At 33.0% G+C, this 17,118-nt stretch overlaps 3 protein-coding genes across 3 annotated transcripts; 2 read left to right on the forward strand and 1 right to left on the reverse strand.

Annotated features, from left to right (window-relative positions):
* Positions 1-1,811: 1,811 nt before the first annotated feature.
* Positions 1,812-2,753, reverse strand: LOC110636086 (BON1-associated protein 2-like). Its single transcript, XM_021785640.2, has one exon. It carries the CDS (start codon positions 2,451-2,453, stop codon positions 1,926-1,928), a length of 528 nt encoding a protein of 175 aa, XP_021641332.2. The 5' UTR covers positions 2,454-2,753; the 3' UTR covers positions 1,812-1,925.
* A 9,214-nt stretch (positions 2,754-11,967) lies between these two features.
* LOC110636082 (ADP-ribosylation factor GTPase-activating protein AGD7) lies at positions 11,968-12,598 on the forward strand. Its single transcript, XM_021785627.2, is given in 3 exon segments — positions 11,968-12,203; positions 12,205-12,245; positions 12,248-12,598. Coding segments are annotated over 3 exon segments (456 nt in total). The 5' UTR covers positions 11,968-12,111; the 3' UTR covers positions 12,571-12,598.
* Positions 12,599-14,671: 2,073 nt separating this feature from the next.
* LOC110636069 (protein PELPK1-like) lies at positions 14,672-15,010 on the forward strand. The gene has a single exon (XM_058134330.1). It carries the CDS (start codon positions 14,672-14,674, stop codon positions 15,008-15,010), a length of 339 nt encoding a protein of 112 aa, XP_057990313.1.
* Positions 15,011-17,118: the final 2,108 nt, after the last annotated feature.

The raw sequence follows: 17,118 nt of genomic DNA on the forward strand, positions 1-17,118 counted from the left end.
TGGATAATAGATGACATAAAATTTTAAGATATTAATCTAATAAAATAAAGGTTTTGTCAATTTAATGATAACACACTAAATATCACATGATATACTTTTAAATTAAATTATGCCTATCAAAAAACTATATATATATATGAGTAAAAAAAAGTGAGCGAAAATTATAAATTAGAGTGAATAGTAAAAAAGTGAAATTTAAAATAAAAATTTTACAATAAAATTATATATAATAATTATAAAAATTTATCCATGAAGTTTTTTTTATTAATTACTTATATATATAATTAAATTTTTTAACTATTTGCATCTAATAAATTTTATTAATTTTTATGTGCTTAATTCTATATTGTTATTATGAATAGTCACTTACCCATTTTTTTCTAAAAATATTAATTTTTATTTTTATTTAAAAAAAATTTAATATAAGGTTTTTTAAAAAAATTTTACATTTATTTAAATTATAAAAAATTTTAATTTTAGTGACTATTTTTTCTTTAATTTGTAAAATTTCTCTCAAAATTAAAAATAATAATTTTATCTAATTAAAATTTAAAATTAGTTTTACTATCAATCATGAAAATAAATTGAATATAAAACTAAAATATAATTTTTATGGTGTAAAAAATGATCTCTTTTTATTTTATTCCAATAGAATCAAAATTTTTAATTACTATTTATTATAATAATTATAAATTATTATTTTAAAACAAAAATTAATTTAAAAATATATGTACACACATTTAAACTCTTTAACCTAAAATTTAGTTTTTCTATAGTACTTTAACTTTTTAATTATCAACTCCTGAATTAAATTTTCTAAAAATTAATGTCCCAATAATAAGCTAAAAAAATATTACAATTAATATTAATTATGATTTATGTACCTTCTTTATTAAGTTATTCCTTATTGTTTAAAGTTAACAAAATATATGATTTATAAAAAAAAATCAAGATTATTGTTTGATAAAAATATAATTTATAAATTTTCATTAATTATAATAATTAAATGGCTATTTAATTTTTTTCCTCCTCCGTTTTCAATTATGTGTTTGCCCCTATAAAGATTTTTGTTATATTTATATAATGTTTTAGTAAATATATTTAAGCGACCTAATTATGAATATAATAGATAAAGATCTGTGAGAATTCTTTTTCTTCCATCGCTAAAGCTCCTTTTTATGATTTCACAAATTTCATTTTTTTTTAATTAAATATAGTATTTACTTCTTTTTTTTTTCGTGTTGTTCAAGTTTAATTTTAATTTAGCTAAATTTACGTTGCCAAATTGGAATAAAATTGAGAAATATAACATTTTATTAATTAAAATTTAGAGTATTAATTATTAGTATAATTAAAAACTATTTAAATTTGAATTGATTTTTTTAAAGAAACATAAATTCATGTTTTTTTTATAAAAAATATGAATTTATTAATTATTTTTTGACAAAGTTTTAATTTAGTTGCAATGGAAATTTTAATTAAGTAAATTTGTAAATAAAATTAAAAATTTTAAATTTATAAAATTTTAAAATTGATATAAATAATTAAAAATAATATAATCATAAATAATATAACATTTAAATGTAAATAATATAAAATTTAAGGATATTTTTATCCGTTTGATAACTCTCATCGGTACATGGAGAAGCAAAAGAATTTATTGCTCCTGCAACACATCAGCTACCAGCTAAGTGATTGGTCTCCTTCAACTACCGCTTCGTTCTGGTTTTCTGAAAGTTTTAATTACATGTAAAAGGCTTAATTAATGCTTCATCAACTTCACTTTTATGTGGATTTGGGGTCCAGAATTTAATCCAGCCGACACAAAGAATGTAATTCCATAAAACAGTAAAAGCGAAAACTTATTGATTAAAATCTTTCTACTGTTCACATAAAACGAAAGATAAAAAGGAAAATTCATTAATCTAAAAATTTCCCAACAACTTCGTGTAATCAGTGGGCGAATCAAGAAAGCTTGGAGATTGATCAAAGACACCATGTAGCCTGACCACTCCAATATTGAGTATAGGCCCAGGCACATCATCAGATTCTGAACGTATATGAAAAGCCATGCACTTGGCATCTCCATGATCTTCAGATATCAGATTTTCCACCAGAACATGAGCCACACCAATCTTCTCATCCTTCTTGAGTCGCCTAACCTTGTAAATTTCGAACACCAAGCAAGCATTCGGCCTCCTGAGCTGCAATTCACTATCAATGGCGAATACAACTTTGTCATTCCATGTTGGGTTGGTGTGGCCAAATCTGTCTACCCTCGATTTAAGCTTCTTGTCAGGATCAATATAAGCAACGACGTAGGTTTGAATCTTGGATGAGGATTTGCGTGAACAGTCAAGGTCTTGGGCGGAGATGAGATTGATCTCAAGAATGGTTACAGCATCGCTTGGAGCGGTTTTGGTGCCAAAGTTGAAAAGGTGGTGGAGGTGCATCTTGAAGTTGATGAACAGAACGAAGAAGAAGCAAGACTCTGGTTGATGGCTAGAGATTGAAGAAGAAGATGTCGGACTGATCTGCAGGGCTTGGCCAATGATGTTTATATCGCGATTGAAGTCGGCGTTATTCCAAAAGTAGTACTCCAAGTTCAAGTAGGAGAAGGTTGCTATTATATATGGTATGCATTCACTGGCCGAACCACAATTATATCGATCAAATAATTGAAAAGATTAATTAAAAGGGACTTAAACGCTTTTTAAAACCATTGATTTCCATCAAAATTGATGTTTTATTAATAAATTACATCCTTGATTTTTTTACTTAGTATCATATTATTATTATTATTATTATAAAAATTTGTTTCACATTTTATATTAGAATAAATTATATTAATCTAATGAAAGTTGGTCTAATTAATAAGCTAGCATGAGGACTCTCATTATTTATCAAGTAAGATTAAATTTATTGAAGAGCATTATAATAATTAATTGCGATAATTTGTAATTAATTTATTTATATATGATGATTAGAAATTAATATATGGTGATTTCTAATGACTATATAATTTAAAAATAATTTATTTATATACGATGATTTGTATTGAATATGATCATTAATTACAATGTCATATACATTTGAATATATGTGTGCTTCTACCCTTAAATTTATTAAATAAATAAATTAAATTAATTTGTTTTATGATATCCTGTATTTCTAAATTTATCTTTTTTTATAATTAAATAATAAAAATATTTATATCTATACTATATATAAATGTGCGAGGAGCAAGTTCGCTTTGCCTAACATTAGTCAAAATTTGAATTGGCATGTAAAGGATTTATAGCGATATATCTTTTTTTTGGCTAATCAATAATGTTTGGAAGGCACTAATGGCTAATATTAGTGACGTATCTTTTTGTCACTAAATAGCATTAGCGACGAATTTATATGATCTTATTTATCTATTGCTATAAATATGTTCTTTTAAATTTTTATAAATAATAGATATATTAATAATATTTTTATTTTTATTTATTAATTTCTTATTTTAATTAATTACTTCATGTAAAATCTATATTTAATTGAAGTTAATATAAATAGACTTAAAAATTTTAAATTTATATGAACTCTAAATTTAAGAATTTTAAATTTATACAAATTTTAAAATTAATTTAAAAATAATTATATTTAAAAATTATATCAATTAAAACTAATTAATTTTAAGTAAATTTTTATTATAAAAATTTTAAATTAATTAAATTGAAATTAATTATTGTTGTAATTATAAATAATTAGAATTAAAATAAATATATAATATATCTATAATAAGTGATAGATTAAAATATTCATGGTAATTTCTTGATAAAAATAGGATTTAGTAAATTAATAATACTTAACTATATCCATTTTTTCAACTTTAAAATTATTTTGAAAGAGCCAACATGATAAATTTAATAAAAGACAATACATATTCAAAATAACTTTATTTATTGAATAGAATTAACCAATTATAGAAATGGCTTGCATATATTAAAATCCTATTTGAGTTTCACCACATGTTATGTAATTTAATTATTCATAAGTAGTATTAGAAAATTTTAATTTGAAGCAATAATATTCAAATACAAGATTGTTATAAATTGAAAGCACAAAGATTGATTTAAATAAATATACCTATTTTTTATTTGTTCTTGCAAAAAGTTTAAAGAAGTTTAAAATTTTATAAAGCATAGGAAATAGTACTACATAAAATTTGAATAGTAGCCCTAACTAATATAATGATAATCATAATGTAGAGATAAATAGTAGAAAAAAAAACTTAAACTATAAAAATAATATAACCAAAGAGTGCAATTTAAAAATAAAAAATACATTTTAACTTTGCTTAAGATACTAACAAAGTAAACTTATAAAAAAATAATAAAAAATATAAATTAATTTTAATTAGAATAAAATATAGTTATATTAATTTGATATTATGGCAATAAACTATTAAATTTAATTAATCATTAAAAATTTAATAGTATCTATGGAGAGGGAATAGGCATAGTATGAGTACATTATATATATGGTAAGGGCTCCCGGCTCATTCTGGTATCAGAGTCTGATTATGTTTGTATTATACATACTTCGTTGGTGAGTAGGGGAGAAGTTTTCAACCTCTAGTATTTCTCTTAGTCTCTGTACCTCTGTTTTTTGCCATATTCTCTTACCTTGGTATATCGGCTGGAAACTAGTAACTGTTTAATTCCTTCTTAGAAGGTAGAGTGATCTCTAACCACAACGCCACGTACCAATCATGGCCTGTCAAACACCTAACCCTGTTGTTGAGACCCATCTCCAGACCCCTTCTCCCTCTGAAATAGTTAATCTCACTTCTTCTCTCTCTTTTTCTTCACCACTACGAAGGACCTTGTCCTCCAGAATTGATAATCTTGTAGAAATATCTACTCTACTTGAAGATGCTCAGGTTGGAGAATCTCTCTTATCTCTTCTCAGTCCCTACAACATTTATAGACGATCTGGATCCCTAACCAAATCTATTAGATCTCTCATTTTCTCCAGAAGATCTTTATCAAAAGAATACGTTCAGGCATCCAGAATGGACCAGTGCTCTCTTCAGAGCTTATCTGCTGAACAGTATATGACCTTAGAGATTCCTCCTCAACTCATCCCCAGATGGAGACAAGAAGGATTTTCTCACCTCCACTTTAGAGTCGTTCGACTTATCCTCAGTCTACATGGAAGACGTGGGCTTCCAGTAACAGCAAGAGTGTCTCTCCTTGATACAAGATTCTTATAGTATAAACATGCAGTGATAGGGACATGCCTTACCACTTTGCATGCTGGAAGTGTGGTGTTAACATTTTTCCCAAACTACAATCTCTCACTCAGAGATCCATATCTCAACACCGCCTTAAAAGTCCAAATTCAACTCACTGGTGCAGCGTAAGTCACATCCTCCATGATGGCTACTTTACACAATCAAATCATCTATAGACCGCAAAGATTATGCAGTAGATCTATCTCAGGCATCCGTATCAAATGACGCTCTGCTCGTATTAGCAGATACTGAGACCACCCCAACAATTGTTCAGATCCCTAGGCAACTGCCTAGAAATGAGCTTGAGCAGCTCATTCCAAAGGATTGGTTAACCAATTATGAAAGACTTCATTCAACCTCTCAGCCAATCCAGATCACAGAATCCTCTTTCAGGAGAAATCCTGATGAAATAGTACAAACTTCCTTCCAGCCACCACGGCATTCTACAGGATCTTTACCTGTATTCCAGACCATGATGGTCCAGCCATTAGAAAAGGAGCAAGAAGATTTTCCCATTGGAGCAGTAACACCTGACAACCATTACATCTATCCTCAGAAGATAGATGGTCACTTTCCCTGGGATCTCCCAGGATCTGAAATGTGCGATGAAGACTGTGATTGTTCTGATAACTACTGGGAAAATGAATATGACCATCATTTGTCTGAGAAAAATTGGAGGAAGCTTACCAAAAGCACGAGGAAAGCCTCTTGCAGACCTCAGCAAATTCTCAGAAGAGACTATCCAGATAATAGCCCATGGATTGGTATCCATGAGGAAATCAAGCAGAAAAAGCCTCTTCCCATCTATGAGCTTGCCCTTGAGATCATCAGAACAGAAGGAAAGAAACTATCCCCTCTTAAATCAGTTTCTTCTCCTCCTCCTGCACTTCCTTTGGTGCAACCCTGTATGATGTTCTCACCTGCCTCTTATGAAGCAAATTTTCCTCCATTAGCACAATAGACAGACCAGCAGACCAAAATCTCCACCAGACCTTTCATTCACTCAACTAAGGTTGATAGTGAAGGTCAGATAACCCCGATCACTCAAGCTGAAGAAGTTCTGAATTGACAGACGAAGAATGCAGCTGTCCAGAATAAGACATTACAACGAATTGACTCCAAAATTGATCAAGTTCTTACCAGAACTCAGCATATTGATCAGAAGGTCGATTCTTTCACTGCATTAGCCCAGAACATGTATATGGATTTGCAAGGCAGAATTGCCCAGCTTGACAAGGATTTAAGATCCTCAATCCAGCAAAGGAGATTTAACGCAGAGTTTAACCAGAAGAAATAGGAAATCAGAAGGTTAAGAAAACAGTTAGCCCAAGTTGAAGCATACCTGCGTAAGCCAACAGAGGCTCATGTTTCTTACAGCCCATTCTCCACTCAAGTGACCCATAATCCTTTCCTTCCTACCCCTGAACCTGCATACTCTCCTTTTGGTCCTTTTAACTACTCATATGAACCACCTCCAACCACATACCACCCATCTCCTTTGTTCAGACCTACTCCAACACCTACCAGATATGAACCAAAGAGTCCATCTTCCTCGGAAGAGTCTCATCCTCCAAAAAGGAAGATTGATAAAGGCAAGGACAAAATGTATCCCGATCCTCCTCCTCAGCATATAGTGTCTATATCATCTGAATCAGGAAACAACTCTTCAGATGATTCATCTGACAGCGAGGATGGACGAATGGATATCACTACATTGCTCATGACTGATCCTTAACCAACTGCATCTCAAACAGGTCCTTCGCCAACTACAGATTCTACTAGTGGAACTACAAGCCCTGTCACTGGGCCTCCTCAAGCCCAAGATCCATATGTGGAAATGCCAGAAGATGATCCAATCCTAGATTTTAACCTTCCAGGAAGCCCCACACCAAGGCAGGCCCAGCTCAGGCCCATGGTTCACACTAGACGACATTCCCCCTTCAAGATGGAGAGATCGTCTTGCAGAATTTTAAGCTTGGCTCGATATTCAGATGCTTCGAGAGGATGCTGATTCTCACACTGTCCTCAGAGAATTTCTCTCGAACTACTGGCACATTACAAGACTGGTTTGCCTCCATTGGAGAATATAATAAAGCCCAGTTTTGTCACCTGAATATTATACAAGCTGTCAATGCTATTTTTGCTGAGTTCCTTAGAGATGTGTCTTTAAATAGCAAACAGCTACGACAGGAGTTCTTTGATATGCGTTGTTGCTCTTTAAAGAGAACATATATTGAAAGGCATTATCAACGCATGGCTCAGCGCTATTATTTGTTAAATGGGTATAATGATGTCAATCTCAGGCATACATACATTGCTTCCCTCCTAGAAGTATTACAGCCTGAACTCCACAGGAGCATCACTGCTACTAGAAAAGCAATGAATGCCATCACCATTGGAGAAATCCATCAGATGACCTTGGCTTGTTTAGATAAAATGTGTGAGCAACAGGAGTTGTTCAAGGACATCATTGACAATAGCAAGGCTTTGAAGAATATCTGCCAGAAGTCCCACCTTGCCATCAAATGCAAGGAAAAGAATTGTGAATGCAAACCAAAGAATAAGGGACATTACAAGAAGTATTCTTCTGGGTTCAAACCCCCTTTTAAACAGAAGAAGGGAAGAGGGTCAGTCAGATACTTTTGAAAGAAAAGAACGGGTACAAAGAAGTCTGACAGGTGCTACATCTGTGGCAATCGAGGTCACTATGCCAAGAACTGCCCTAAGAACCCTAATAAGGCAGTCAAGCTTCTACAACATATACAGCAAGCTTCTCACATCTCCCTGGAACATGATGATATTGAATCCCTGTTCTCTGAACAAGATGAACTAGATGAAGATACAGTCTTTGCCCTCGGAGCAGATACTGGTTCGGAACAAGACTACTCTTTTTCTTCAGAAGAATCAGGATCAGATACTGAAGCCCATTACCCGTCTTACCTGGCCCAACATATCCAATCCTCCCAATCGACTCACGGCTCAGAAACTATTCCAATTCCTTTAGTCCCGCTTCATATTCTTCTCAGCAAATATGTACGGTCCATTAGTGTCATTGGTTTTCTAGATACCGGGGCTCACAAAAGCATGAGGAACCCAGCCATTTTACCTTCAGAATACTGGGTTCCTCATGAAGAATATTTCAAAGCAGTAGATGGGAATGTTTTCAAAACTAGCCTCATCACCAAGCATCCAATTGGAATCCAGTCCTTCCCCACTTGTATCCTCTGGACCAGGGTTATCGGGTCGGATCTTCCTGACAAAGATTTACTGATAGGCTTTGACTTGTATCAACAAGTGAAGCATTTGAAGATCCTACCAACAGGATTAAAGTATAAGATGAATTTTTAGCCATTCACCTCTGTCCCAAGGTTATATTCTCTGGCTGATGCTTCAACTGAGTTCCAAGAACACAAGGAGCTCCTCCTAAGATCCTGTGCTGATTCCCATACACATATTCACCATCACCACCCCCTGTGGAAAAACCCTGAATTCTTTGTCAACCTTCCGTTCAAACTCAATGAGGATATCAACCCAACAAAAGCATCACACCCAGGGATGAATCCTACAGACTTGGCTCTAACCCAAGAAGAGTGTAAACAGCTTCTCCAATAAGGTCTCATAGAACCCACTTCCTCTCAGTGGGCCTGCCAGGCCTTTTATGTTGAAAAAAGATCTGAACGACTAAGAAGAAAGAAAAGATTTGTCATTGATTACAAGCCCCTCAATCATTTTCTTCAAGATGACAAGTTTCCATTACCAAAGCCTGAAGCCTTGTTCAATCAACTTCATGAGGCTCATATTTTCTCCAAGTTCGATCTCAAAGCAGAATTTTGGCAATTAGGTATTAATCCCTCTGATAGGCCCAAAACTGCTTTATGCATTCCTTCGGCCCAATATCAATGGACAGTCCTTCCATTCGGCCTTAAGACGGCCCCATCAGTTTTTCAAAAGGCTATGACAAGGATATTCGAGCCTATACTTCACAGTGCTCTCATCTACATAGACGATATCCTTCTCTTCTCCAAAGATGTTACGGCCCATAGGATACTTCTCTCTACTTTCCAACAATTAGTGGATTCCTATGTAATTATGCTTTCTGAAAAGAAGAGCTCATTGGCCCAAACTGATATCGACTTCCTTGGAATGAAGTTCAAAAATGGAAAATACTAACCGGGACCTCACATTGCAGAAGAATTACTGAAGTTCCCTGATAAGAACTTGACAGTAAAACAAATACAACAGTTCCTTGGTATAATCAATTACATCAGAAAGTTTATTCCACATGTGGCCACCCACACTTGCCAACTATAAAAAATGCTTAGGAAGAATGCTCCGCTTTGGAAAGAAGAACAGACATGTGTAGTTAAGGCATTAAAAGAAGTGGCTCTGAATCCGCCACCTCTGAAGATTTCCAGCATTGGACATCGGATCCTTCAGATTGAAGATAGTAACACCCACTGGGGTGCAGTCCTCATCGAAGAAATACAAGGGGAAAAGCATATCTGTGGACATGCTAGTGGAGAATTTTTAGAGCCTCAGAAACATTATCATTCGGTCTACAAAGATATATTAGCTGTCAAAAATGAGATAAAGAGATTTGAATTCCATCTCATTGGCCACCATTTTACTGTGGTCATGGACAGCTCATCCTTCCCAAAAGTTCTAGACTTCAAAAATAAGTCTCTTCCTGAACCACAATTACTGAGACTAAAGGACTGGTTCGCCAAGTATAAATTCACAGTCCAACACATCAAAGGGAAACATAACTTGGTTCCTGATCTTCTATCCAGGCCCAATAACCTCCACCTTATTCAATCTTCCTCTACACTCCCTTTGATCCTTATGGCATCATCATCGTCTTCTCTATATACTCCTTCCCCAATGCACAACTTCTTAGTACCTACTCCAGACAGTTTACCCCCAGGATGCTCAGCCAACCAGCCTATCACAAAAATGGCTAAGTTCGCAAGGGATCATCTGTTCCACTATCTAAGTGCCAGGAACACTCTGAGAGGGTTGCTCCCATCCTCATCTATCTTTATCCCTGATAACCCTTTCCTCACCTGTTTCAGCATCCATCCCATCCTGGAAGAACTATGGCTCCTCTGGTGCATGATTACCCTCTATTCCACTGGGATAGAATTTCCACTCATGGCCTTGTACCAATATGTTATGTGCAACACCAACAGGACTCTCCTGTCCAGATTTCTAGAATGGTTCAAGCCCATTTCAATATGGCGATACAGTCTGAAACGTTTCATAGACACACATGGGATTGAACACAGGCCCATCGGTACTCAGCCCAATATCAGAACCATGTTCATTATGCACAGGCTTTTCTCTAGAAGGCCCGATGGACTCCTCTGGACCCAAAATACTGAGTATGAATGGAGAACTTATGAGGGATCAATTACTGAAAAGAATGCCATGGGGCCCCTAAGAAGACAGCTTGCCGAATATCTCTGCGAAATCAATAGCTATCAATGCCTGGTGCCTCCCCATGTGAATTGTACATCACTTGGTCCCATCCGGTCTCTCACTGAAGAACCCATTGATTGGACTCATCCCATGTGGCAAGATTCCCAGGATCCAATGGACTCCGAGTCACAGGATGCCATTTAGGACACTGACCCACCATCACCTGTACACCGACAGTGGCCAAATGACTTTTTTGGAATCGACTCTGATAACTCCAACTTTGATACTCTCAATCTGTCCACCACCCCATGACTAAAGTTAAATCTTGTCAGTCAATAATGCAATAGAGTGTCCTTCTTTGTTTTGCTTTTACTTTATTACTTAAAAGAGTGTCGGTAGCCAGTTTCTAACCGATTACCTGTAATCTAATAGCCTCCAAGTCTATATAAGGAGTTGCTCTTTTCAGTTATAATCAGACTAAGTTTTCCCTTTCAATCATATTCTCTGAAGTTTTCCCACCCGCACAGACCGTTACGAGGCTCTGATATCACTTGAACTGAAAATGATATCCTGTCTAGTCAGCGCACCAAATACCTCTTTAGTCTCGTCCACGGGCCCAAACCCACCAGGACTCCACTTGCGCAGACTTTAGGTTCGTCAGGCCTACTCTTAGCACAGAAATTTTTTCTGCAGGTGAGACTCGAACCCGACCGCATGCACCGTTCTGAGGCTCGATATCACTTGAATCGAAAGAATATCACCTGGTCAGCGCACCAAATACCTTTTTAGTCTCGTCCACGGGCCCAAACCTGAGTATAGATAAATATAGAAGTATAGACATGGATTATAGGTTATAGATTAATTATATTTTTTTATTTATTAATTTTTTATTTTATTTAAATTATATATTTAATTAAAATTAGATATAAATAAAATTAAAAATTTTAAATTTATATGTACACTAAAATTCAAAATTTTAAATTTATATAAATATTAAAATTAATTTAAATAATAAAAATATAATTATAATTAATTTAAAAATAAAGAGTATTTTTCACAAAACTAATATTTGCCTCTCCCCAAATTTAGATTATATCTTTTCCTTGATTATTCATTTTAAATTATTTTTCAAAAATTTAATCATATTTTAATTGATATATATAAATTATATATATTTTTAAAATAATAATTTGATTATATAAAGACAATAAGTTTTAATTCTTATAACAAAATAAATAAAAATATAAAAATCAAATTAGGAACGAGCAAAATTTAATTTAAATAAAAAAATTAATAAAATCAATGAATTTTAATTTTTCAATTCGATTTTATTGTAATTTTTTATTTGCGTGAAACATTGCAGTACAGCAAGATTGAACTACTAAATCAATCAAATTAACCGATGATTACCAATGGCGGCATCGCGGCGGCTCCGTGATCTCCAATCACAACCGGGGAACAAGATCTGCGTCGATTGTCCCCAGAAGAATCCGCAATGGGTGTCTTTCCTACGGCGTCTTCATGTTCCCAGAGTGCTCTGGCAAGCATGTTGTCTCGGGGTTCACATATCCTTTGTCCGATCCGTTACCAGGGACTCATGATCTGAGATCCAGATCAAGAAAATGGAAGCTGGAGGCAACGAAAGGCTCAACGCTTTTTTAGTACAGTATGGAATCCCTAAAGAGATGGACATCGTCGCTAAATATAATACTAAAGAAGCTAGCGTTTACCGGGATCGAATCCAGGCCCTCACCGAGGGTCGACCTTGGCGGGATCCACCGGTCGTTGAGGAAACCATCGTGGCAGGAAAAAGCCACCGACCGCTGGCTCAATCTGCTGGTAACGGAGATAATAATTATTCTAGTTTATAAATAAAATATTTTAAAATTGATAAACTTCACCTTGGCACAGTTAGTTTGTGCAGAAAGTCAATTTAGCCCCTCGGAGTGAGCTTTAGCTCACTAAATTATAATTGGACTCGATTTTTTTTTTCTCGAATATATACATACACATCCAGTGATTTAGAACGTATTAACCCATATAAATTATCTCTATATATTATTTATAATTGATATAGGATCTCAAAAGATCAATCTTCCACTCAAGAGATCATTTGTATGTGATTTATGTGTGGGAGGTAACTCACGCACACTTGCTCACCCTATCAAGTACTTTGATATTTTTATTAAAAAATGTATACAACACTCAAGTGATTCAATGATAGAACACACCCTTTGATAAAACTATAATAATTTTATCAAGACATGCTAAATCATTCATGCAAGGGACCACGTGTATGCGACTCATGTGTGGAGGGTAATCCACACACACCGACTCACACTCTCGAGTACTTTAATTTTTTTTCCTCAAAAATGTACACACACATCTAGATAATTCAGTGACATAACACACCTTTTAATAAAATCATAATAATTCTATTAAGACATACAACTCATATAAATCACCTACACACGCTATCCATAATTAATGTAGGATCTGAATGATCGGATTAAATTATTTAACTTCACAAATTTAAGCAATTGAACTCATGTCGGATCACATGACATATTGGATCTATTTAGTATTTATTAGAGTTATTATTGAAAAATAATTTTTAAATATATTACTTAAGAGATATTTAAAATCATTTTGAAATTAAATTTCATCTATTTTAGTTATAAAAATTTTTAAATAATTAAAATAATTTTTTTTAAACTTGATTCCTAATAATATTTTAAATATTTTAATCAAGAAGTATTCCTTTTTATATATATATATATATATATTTTATGACTAAATTTTTTTACTGTATCTATTAAAAATTTTAAAATTTTTAATCTGGGCATTATAAAACTCTACTTATTATGCTATATATATTTGAAAATTAATATTTTTTTAATTAAATTTTCAGTTGAATTAAAAAATTAATGAATTATTTTAAAATCTCTAAATTTTTTTGCCATTATTCATAATAAATTTAAATTTATTTTTTAAAAAATATTATATTAATATAATTTAAGTAATTTTCACTAAAATGTTATTTATAAAATTTAAAAATTTATCGTTAAAAACATTTGTTGTATTTAAAATAAAAAATTTTAATGACAATAATTGCCTACCACATGTATTTTTTTATTTTCTTTATTTTTTATTAGTATAATATAAAAATAATAAAAATAATTTATTAATGAATTTATTTCAAAATTTAAAAGTAAATTATATATAATTTTATATATATTTTCTTGAAAATAAAGTAATATATGGTGCCATTAAAAAATTATTTTATTAATATTTGAAATAAAATTATAATAATTAAGAATTTTATTATTAATAAAATTTTATAAGATAATTATAAAGATATAAAATATAAAAAATAAACAGTAAATTATGTTATTAAAGTAAAACGACTAATTGATTATAATTCTAAAAAAGCCATAATTTGACGATAACTTTTATTAAAAAAAAAAAAAACTATTAAAATCAAATTGCCACAACCCACCTAAGACTTTCAACAAACATTTTATCTACATTTAAATGTTGCACTTCTTAGACACCTCTTATTTCAAATTTAGTAATTTGATCTAATATTGTAACAACTTTCAAATAATTTTCAGATTCAAATTAAAATATTAACCTAAATTATTGTAATAGTTGGACTAGGGATTATATATTGAATAATTAGCGGCTTATTATTTTATGTATTTATTCTACATGAAATCACAGTTTCGCCTTATAAGCGGTGTAACAGTATTATCGACCACAAACCATATTTGTCAATTTTCTGTGGAAAATTGGTGGGTTGGACTAACAACCCAATATGATAGAGAGTTTTTTCTGACCAAACTGGAGTCCTGATCACCCACCATACAATCGAGACAAGCAAGGCTGCAGCAAAGTGTATATATTTCCCAAAACAGACATTGTTTCTCATCGAGACTCCCAGCAAAATTTCCCTCTGTTCAAGATTTACAAATGGCCTCCTTCAATTGCTTAATTTTGGCCTTCTTTGTTGCCTTATCATTTTCAAGCATGGATGCTGGCTTAGCAGCTCGTCATCTCTTGCAATTGCCCACGTTGCCTTCTGTGCCAAACTTGCCAAAGCCTGCACTGCCACCAATGCCAGCCATTCCAACTCTTCCACAGCCTACATTGCCAACCTTGCCAACTGCCACTCTGCCTCCTATTCCTAGCTTACCCACTGTCCCTACTGTCCCAATGGTCACTTTGCCTCCTTTGCCAAGCATTCCTTCAATTCCCACTATCCCAACAATTCCCTCCATCCCCTTCCTTTCTCCACCACCTGGAAACTAGTCTATCTGTGGGGAGTTGAGTTGAATGATTCAGTTTGTTTATTTCTGGTTTTGTTCATCTGTTGAGAGCATTGCCAATTTATTGTATGGTTTGATTAGTTGATTGCCATTTTCTGTCGTATGTACTTGGAGACGACACTATATATGGACGTATTTATCATTTCTTCTATCATATCATCCTTTCCCACTTTCATTTTCAATGCATTTAGTGTTAGAAATAAATTAAATCATTATAGATTGTATGATTAGAGAATATGTGTACCTGAAAATACGTTTGTATTTATGATTTTCTATGAATAATCAAGAATGGAAGTGAAAGGGTAGGTTCATAACTACTGAGAGTTAGAGCCTTTTCCTTAGTGGGCTTATGGACAGTCTGACCCATTACAGGCTTGCCCAATCACATGACCCAATCTATTTAGATATTGCCAATTACTAAACTTATTACTTGATATCATTATTTAATCTGTCAATGAGTCTAACAATTGATTATTGCTAATCCACATCCAGATACAAATAAATAATCCAACAATCTCTCACTTGGATAGCAGTAACCAATTTATTAAACTAAAACAACAGATTAATAAAATACAAACAATATCCAATAACAAATAAACAATTTAACCTATAAAATTCAGTTAATGAAATGGCAAACAAAATAATATTGAATCCGATAGGGAAAACAATATTATATATATTGCCAATAGAATCTCAAAAAACAAAAAACTAAATTTAAATGGAATATGTAATAAGATATGTCCAAAAACAATGGTCTAAGCATTCCATACAAATGCGAACCCAAATATAGCATAAAACAGACTCCCACTAAACCAAAGCATCATCAAAAGTTTTCACTACACCCATATGCACAACATGCTTATGAAAAACATTAATGGGCAAAGCTTTGGTTAACGGATCCGCAATTTTCGATCCGTAGTAATATATTTAATTCGAGTCTGTAATTCACGAATCTTCTCTCGAACAAGCAAGAATTTGACATCAAAATGTTTAGTTCGACTAGAATTCCTATGATTTTGAGAGAAGCAAACAGCAGAAGCATTGTCGCAATAAATGGTCGAAAGGCCTTAAGATGCTTTCAACAACAAGCATACTAGAAATCAATTTCATTAACCAAATAGCTTGACAAGTGGCCTCATAATAAGCAACATACTCTACTTCCATAGTGGAGGTAGCGGTAAGTGTTTATTTGGCACTCTTCCAAGAAATAGCTCCTCTAGACATCATGAAGATATAACCAGAATTAGATTTTTTTATCATCTACATAGCCTGCAAAGTCAGAATCAGAGTACTCAATGACTTTCATATTGTCAGATCTTTTGTAAGTCAACATATAATTCTTAGTACCCTACAAAATATCTCATAACTTTCTTTGTAGCTTTCCAGTGGCTCCATCCAGGATTACTCAAGTATCTACCAAGGACACTAATAGCAAATGCTATATCAGGACGAATGCATACTTGAGCATACATCAAGCTCCCAACTGCAGAACTATATGGAATCTTTTCCATTTTAGTCCTTTCCTTGTCATCCTGAGGACACTAAGCTTGAAAGAGTTTCTCACCTGAAAGAACAGGTGCAATAGAAGATGAGCAAGTGTGCATATTAAATCTCTTAAGAACTCTATCAATATAAGTTCCTTGAGACAAACCCAATATGCCGCAAGACCTATCACTGTGAATCTGAATACCCAAAACATATGTGGCCTCACCAAGATCTTTCATGTCAAAATGACTAGAAAGCATGTATTTTATTGTTCAAGAGATTGATGCGATTACTGGCAAGAAGAATGTCATTAACATACAACACTAGAATAATGAAATGGCTCCCACTCACCTTCTGAAAGATGCATTGATCTGAAGCATTCTCCTCAAAACCAAGAGAAGTCAAAACTTGATCAAACTTCAGAAACCATTGTTTAGAAGCCTGTTTTAACCCGCAAATGGATCTTTTCAACTTGCACACTAAGTGTTCTTTACTAGCTTCTATGAAACCATTTGGTTGAACCATATACGCATCTTCATATAAGTCTCCATTTAAGAAAGCTGTTTTAACATCCATCCGGTGGAGTTCTAAGTCATAATAAGCAAC

The sequence above is a fragment of the Hevea brasiliensis genome, chromosome 14, assembly GCF_030052815.1.
Source record: "Hevea brasiliensis isolate MT/VB/25A 57/8 chromosome 14, ASM3005281v1, whole genome shotgun sequence".
Lineage (NCBI taxonomy): Eukaryota > Viridiplantae > Streptophyta > Magnoliopsida > Malpighiales > Euphorbiaceae > Hevea > Hevea brasiliensis.